The sequence below is a fragment of the Syzygium oleosum genome, unplaced genomic scaffold, assembly GCF_021117445.2.
Source record: "Syzygium oleosum isolate NSW1041296 unplaced genomic scaffold, Sole_v2.1 Sole_v2.25, whole genome shotgun sequence".
Classification (NCBI taxonomy): Eukaryota; Viridiplantae; Streptophyta; class Magnoliopsida; order Myrtales; family Myrtaceae; genus Syzygium; species Syzygium oleosum.
In genome coordinates, this window is record NW_026607509.1 from 2409316 (window position 1) to 2416342 (window position 7027).

General features: G+C 45.6%; 1 protein-coding gene across 1 annotated transcript; it reads left to right on the forward strand.

The window, feature by feature from the left end:
• The first annotated feature begins 3133 nt into the window (after positions 1–3133).
• On the forward strand, positions 3134–6598 carry LOC115671689 (probable carboxylesterase 15). The gene is made up of 2 exons (XM_030593310.2): positions 3134–3845; positions 6011–6598. Exons 1-2 carry the CDS (start codon positions 3181–3183, stop codon positions 6315–6317), a joined length of 972 nt encoding a protein of 323 aa, XP_030449170.1. The 5' UTR covers positions 3134–3180; the 3' UTR covers positions 6318–6598.
• The last annotated feature ends 429 nt before the right edge of the window (positions 6599–7027 follow it).

A 7027-nucleotide genomic window follows, 5' to 3' on the forward strand; every position in this document is an offset into this window, starting at 1 on the left:
ACCGCAAGACGAAAGAATTACAGACGCCGTGGTGTTTCATCCCCATTCAACGCAGCGTTTGTTCCCCAAATGTTTCCCTAACCTTTGTGGCAATTTACAATCTATAAATGTGTGCATTTGAATGGACCAAACTGTTCATGTGTCATGCGAACACTAGGCACGCTAGAAATAGGAAATCCTCCGGGGGGAACAAAACATACAACTGCAACAAAACCGTAGTTTGTAACTACGAAACGAACACTACAAAGCAAAGATCGAGATGGTTCGGTCTCTTGATCCTTCCCCAAACTGGTTTCTTCCTTCAATTCTTGGAACATCAGAGCTCAGGTTCGCGTTTCAAGTGTTAGAATTGACTTTTGTTCCGACCTTTTTGTTCGTCTAGGTTGTTGCTCACCCCTCCTCTAAAGGGTCAAGACAAAGCAAGCAGCACACATGAATTGACGATTCTAGAGAATGTAAAATAAACAATTCCAGCACAAACCAATATTTACCAGGTATTGCCACGTCACGTGAACGAATTTTTAAGGGAAGAAATAAAAAAAAATTAAATATTCTCCTTCTTTTCCAAAATGAGTCACGCATTTGTTTAAAGTGATAGCAACCGCGGGGGCCATCTAGGAAGACCTGGTGGATCGCTATTGAGCCTATTGTCACGGGTATATCATATACAAACTTTGGTGTCACTTACAGCTCTTGCTGTATCGAACTTAAAATAGCCAAATGTGCACATTATTTTCAACCTACTTTTGCGTGTATGTGTGACCTTTTGGGAAAAGTGCCAAAAAAGTCCTAAACCTTTTGCATTAGTGCCAATTTAGTCCTAAACCTTTTTTTGGTGCCAATTCAGTCCTAAACCTTTTGCATTGGTGCCAATTTAGTCCTAAACCTTTTTTTGGTGTCAATTAAGTCCTAAACCTTTTAAATTGGTGTCAATTCAGTCCTAAACCTTTTGTTTTTGTGCCAATTTAGTCCTTCCGGCCAATTTAGACCGGAATTTGCCTACGTGGACGCCTGCCGGCCGGCGGCCGGTCACCGGCGCCGACGTGGCGCCGACGTGGACAACTTTAATATTTTTTTGAATTTTTATTTTTTTCCTTTTTTTTTCTTTTTTTTTCCACTTTTTTTTTTGGTTGTCTTCCGCCTTACTCTGGCCGGTCGCCGGTCCGGCGACCGGCCAGAGGCCAGAGGCCGGCGAGGGCGACCCTCGCCTTGGTCGGGCGAGGCTCGAGCCCTCGCCGGAGGCCGCGGCGAGGGCAAGCCTCGCCATGGTCGGGCGAGGCCCGACCTCGCCGGATCGGCGAACGCTCGACCTCGCGAGATCCGGCGAGGTCGGGCCTCGCCCGACCATGGCGAGGCTCGCCCTCGCCCGCGGCCTCCGGCGAGGGCTCGAGCCTTGCCTTGGTCGGGCGAGGCTCGCCCTCGCCGCGGCCTCCGGCGAGGTCGGGCCTCGCCATGGTCGGGCGAGGCTCGCCCTCGCCGCAGCCTCTCCGGCGAGGGCTCGAGCCTCGCCATGGTCGGGCGAGGCCCGACCTCGCCGGATCCGGCAAGGTCGGGCCTCGCCGCGGCGGCCGGGCGAGGCTCGACCTTGCCGGATCCGGCGAGGTCGAGCCTCGCCCGACCCATGGCGAGGCTCGGCCTCGCCGGCGAGGCCGCCCTCCCAGTGGCCGGCGAGGTCGAGCTCGCCGGCCATCTGCTCTGGCCGAGTCGCCGGACCGGCGACCGGCCGATGAAGAAGAAACCAAAAAAAAAAAGTGGAAAAAAAAATAAAAAAAAGGAAAAAAATAAAAATTCAAAAAATTATTAAAATATTATTTAATTTGTCCACGTCAGCGCCACGTCGGCGCCGGTGACCGGCCGGCATGAGTCCACGTCAGCAAATTCCGGTCAAAATTGACCGGAAGGACTAAATTGGCACAAAAATAAAAGGTTTAGGACTGAATTGGCACCAATTTAAAAGGTTTAGGACTTAATTGGCACCAAAAAAAGGTTTAGGACTAAATTGGCACCAATGCAAAAGGTTTAGGACTGAATTGGCACCAAAAAAAGGTTTAGGACTAAATTGGCACTAATGCAAAAGGTTTAGGACTTTTTTGGCACTTTTCTCGTGACCTTTTGTTAGCAGCAATTCACGCTCGAAGGATAATAAAGTGTGCATGTACAATCTTTTTCAAATCCATTATGAACTTGCAAAGTCTTTTGCATAAAGAGAATTGGAGGAAACCCCTCGGGTTAGCTCAATTGATTAGAACATTAGGAGATTTTCAACTCGAGAATTGGAAGTCATTCTTTCTAATAACACGAATTGCATGCGAAGCGTTCTAGGTTAAGATAAGCTGCACAAGCCAACTGCCCAAGCTCAGTCGATTTCTAGGGTTCATTGGGTGTTTATGAGCCTCCAACCAGTTAGGTTTCGCGATCGCGTCTCGAGATTTCAAGGAAAATAGGATTGGGAAGGAAGTTTGTTTTGTCCCTAGCAAAAGAAAAAGAACGGGGAGTTTTTGTTTTTTTAGGGATGGACCAATGCAAGTTTCTAAAATATAGATCTAAAAATGCCAATTTCATAGTCTTAGTGGTGCTTATGAAAATATTTCTTTATTTCAACAATTACCACTAATCCCATATATAGACATACACGCACAAATATCCAAGCAGCGCTTATGAGTGCCATTCCCAATCATCTTTCAGTCGATATGCTGTTCAAGTAACAAGTAACATTACCAAAATTCTTATCTTTACAAAAAGATGACAAAAGAAATAGAGAAAAAAAAAGGGCAGAAAAAAGGAAAATAATTGGAAAATGATACTTAGCCCACGATTCAGAATCGCTATAGCGCAGCAACTTGGACCAGCCGTGGGAGGAGGAGAGATGCAAGCCCTCAAGGAATCTGAATTGCTCCAATGAAACGTTTACCAATAGCCACCAAGAGCTCATCTAATGGTCCATATTCCAAAACCATCAAGATAAAACCCCCCCAATCTCCATTGGTTCGTGCGACACCACGTTCAATAATTTCTCCTACCAAATTACCAATCTGACCCTCCACATACCCACCTTCCTCCTCTGTGACCACCTCCCTCCGCCTATTTATACGACCCCCCACCTCCATACACCACCACCACCACCACCACTACCACCGTTAACAGAGAGAGAGAGAGAGAGAGAGAGAGAGAGAGAGAGAGATGGGTTCCCTTCCTCACGTAGTGGAAGATTGCTTGGGCGTCCTCCAAGTCTTCAGCGACGGCTCCATCTACCGGGCCGACGAGATCGACTTCAGGAACATCTTCGTCATCGAAAACAAGTCCATTGTCCTCAAGGACTACCTCTATGACAAAGAGCACAGCCTCTCCCTCCGCCTCTACAGACCCACCTCGCCCCCACCATCGGGTAAGCTCCCCGTCGTCTACTACCTCCACGGCGGCGGCTTCTGCGTGGGGTCGCGCCTGTGGCCCAACTGCCACAACTGCTGCACCCGCCTTGCCTCCGGCCTCGGGGCCCTGGTGATCTCCCCGGACTACCGCCTCGCGCCAGAGCACCGGCTCCCGGCAGCTGTGGACGACGCGCACGGCGCATTGGAGTGGCTCCAAAGCAAGGCCAAGAGCGAGGACGTCGATGGGTGGTTAGATCTCAAGGCGGTGGACTTTGGCCGGGTTTACATACTAGGGGACTCGTCCGGGGGGAACATCGCGCACCACCTGGCGGTCAATCTAGGGTTCGGCTCGCCGAAGTTGGCCCCGGTCCAGGTGCAGGGCTACGTGCTGCTCGCGCCGTTCTTCGGCGGGGTCACCAGGACCGAGTCGGAAGAGGGACCATGCGAAGGCTTGCTAAATCTAGAGATACTTGACAGGTAATATATTGAAACCCACCATATATCTTAGTTAAGCATATCCAATTTCTTATCATACACGCATGGATACATGTAGACTTTCATTTAGTGATCATTCATCACAAAGACCTTTTCTTCCCCTCCACTCGATCTCATTAAGCTTTGCCAACCACTAAAAATAACACTATAATCACATTCATGAGAACTTGCAAATTAGATCCGGATGTCAATATTATAACCTTATTTTGTTGTATAGCATAGATTCAGCCAATTACAAGAAGAGGGAGTAATTAAACTTGTGACTAATGTTTGCCCAAACAATTTCAACACCATGGAATCTTGGAAAATGATGGGAAAGAGTTTATTCGGGGCGCATAAAATTTTCCTCCTTGGTGACATTATGCACCATATTTCTCTATCGAAGCACATCATTTTCACATAAAAAAGATTGAAAGTGGCTTGGCCTCAGGATCCGTACACAAGGGGCGGTTCCCACTTGGGGGGGATGTGACCCCCTCTTGTGAAAATACCCAATAATCATCAGAAGAATTTTCGAAGAATCTGCCGGTCCACACTATTTTCCGACCTCTAGTCCCATCGCTTTCTAGTCCAATTCACGAAAATAGACCGGCGCCTCATGAGTAGCTTCAAAAGTTTATTCTGTCTCCGCCTATCACGCAATTTCTCCCCCACGACAAATACCAATTATTCATTCCAATAGACATGGTACTGAAGAAGGAAAAGAAAGTTCACGAGCATGTATTGTCGGAGATTAGTGCAGTTAATGTGGACCGACTTCCATCTACTACCTAAATAATTCTTGGATTATATTGCGTGTCTTGCCGAGAAATTTCGCTTGTATGAAGAGAAACATGTCAACCCACTTTTGACATGTTGGTGCCTTTGTTCATGAATCTCATTAGTCACGTGAGACAGCCTTCTCGTGTTATTATCCATAACACTATTGCAAGAAAGGGAGATTAGGACTAATTTCGTGTCACCGGATTTTGCGGTTGCTTTTCTAAATTAATTGTACAAGATTTCTTGGCATATTGTCAACCTCGTCCATCCATTCAGATGGTGCTATTTTTCCAGTGAATGAGAGTCATTAAGAGCTGTCTTTAATTAACTTTCATTGACTTTATTAAAGAGTACCAACCAGCATATATAGAATTATAGTTTATATACTCGTCAGTGCAGAAAAAATAAATTGAATTATATAAGCAATTTGCGAGGTCTAACTTTTGTTTTGGGGCCAGTTTGTGAGGTGTTCCGACTATTCTTTGACATCTGTACCTGATTAATTGTAAGACATTAAGATAATTAATATTGATGTATATCCGAAGAAAGGGTGAAAATCCATTTTGAGTTGTCCTGGTGGAGTGTTTGAGACACGTCATACTCATCTTAATCTAGCTTCTGTCATCAATCACCAACTTATAATCCAACTTTTTAAGATATGGTAGGCCCTTGATTGTTATAATAATAATAATAATAATAATAATAATAATAATAAGATAGTGAAAATCCTGGCTTTGTGATTTTCCTAGCAACATCATGGTTTTTTTGGTTCCCTCTAGGAATTATAATAGCACTTTACGTGGACCATTTTGTGAAAATGACGCTTGGGAAAGGTTACGACGCAACCTTGATCAATCAAAGCGAAGCAAAGCAAAGCAATATTAGGGTTAGTGCTCGGTCCAATACCGCCATTGGATCTTTACTTGCCTTATCAGCTCCCTAAAATATACTAATTAAGCTAAGTGCCTTATCCACTATCTTACCATGAAAGTCCATCCGGCTTGAGATGTATGTCCCGTGATGGAAACTCTTTCTTTTCGGTGCCTCATTTTCAATGCGATTGACTCGAGCGAAATTAACTATAGGAGCACGCCGAATCACCAACGAGAACCAGACATCCATCCACCACCAGCTCCCTCGACATGTGGAGGATTTGAGCCCCCCTTTTTGTGAAGATAATCTCATGATAATCATCATTTCATTGACATTGGACCGGTCGCGTGACATGACAAATGCACGCACGCCCGCTTCCTCCATCCCCACGACCCAAATACATCATGCATACACTAGATTCACGATCGAATGTACTAATTTAACTTGTCGCGTATTGGTCATTGGAAGCGACATATGACATGCTTGTGCGTGTGCATCGATTGGCTCAACAGATTTTGGAGGCTATCGGTGCCAAGTGGAGGAGATAGAGACCACCCATTGGCCAACCCGTTTGGACCATCAAGCGCTAGCCTTGAGGCAGTGGCGCTCGACCCCATCTTGGTGATAGTTGGTGGGAATGAGATGTTGAAAGATAGAGTGCAAGACTATGCAGCGAGGCTCAAAGGGATGGGGAAGAATGTTAAGTATGTGGAGTACGGGGGAAGGCAGCATGGGTTCTTCACGAACGATGCGTACTCGGATGTTGGGAATCAAGTCATACAGGACATTAAGAAGTTCATGCTCGAGAGCTCCGACTAATCAAAATTAGGAGAGGATCGTCAACGTTGTTCATTTTGAGATTTGCAAAGAAAGTGCGTGCAATACTGGGTAGAGGGTGTGGTCTGTAATCAAGTTATTTAGCCTCTATGTAGGAGGGTTTTCCCTTTCTCTTTTCACTTGTCTCTTAGCAAGTTTTCTTGCGGTTTGTACAATAGTATAGATGATGGGTTATGATAAAGTTGGCAACGAAAGGATCTCACAAATGTAATGCTGGTTATTCGATACCAATAAAACGGAAAAGGAAAGGTTTGCGATGCAAAGTTATATTCGTAATCGGCGTCATTTAGATAAATTTTTACTTTTTGGCTTTTGTTTAATCTAAATTCAGTGATAGACACATTTTAATTTCTTTTTTTAACCCAAAAAACTTGAAACTTTCATAATATCTAAACCTTGACATATATGGTACGTTTTTTTTTTTTGATAACCGAGGTGTCCGCGCTGCCGGCGAGCTAGGGCTCAAACCAGCGGTGATGCCCGACTAGTCCTCGAGGGGGGTTAGCGCAGCATCCCATCGCCACGGCCCCCCACTTAAATCACCGATAGGCGAGTTTGAACCCAGGACCTCTCGTGAAAGGAACTGAGCGCAAACCAACGCGGCCACCGATGGGTGGGTGACATATATGGTACGTTTGTTTCTCGGAAACTTAAGATTTTTCATTTTCTGAAAAATGAATAATTATATCGCT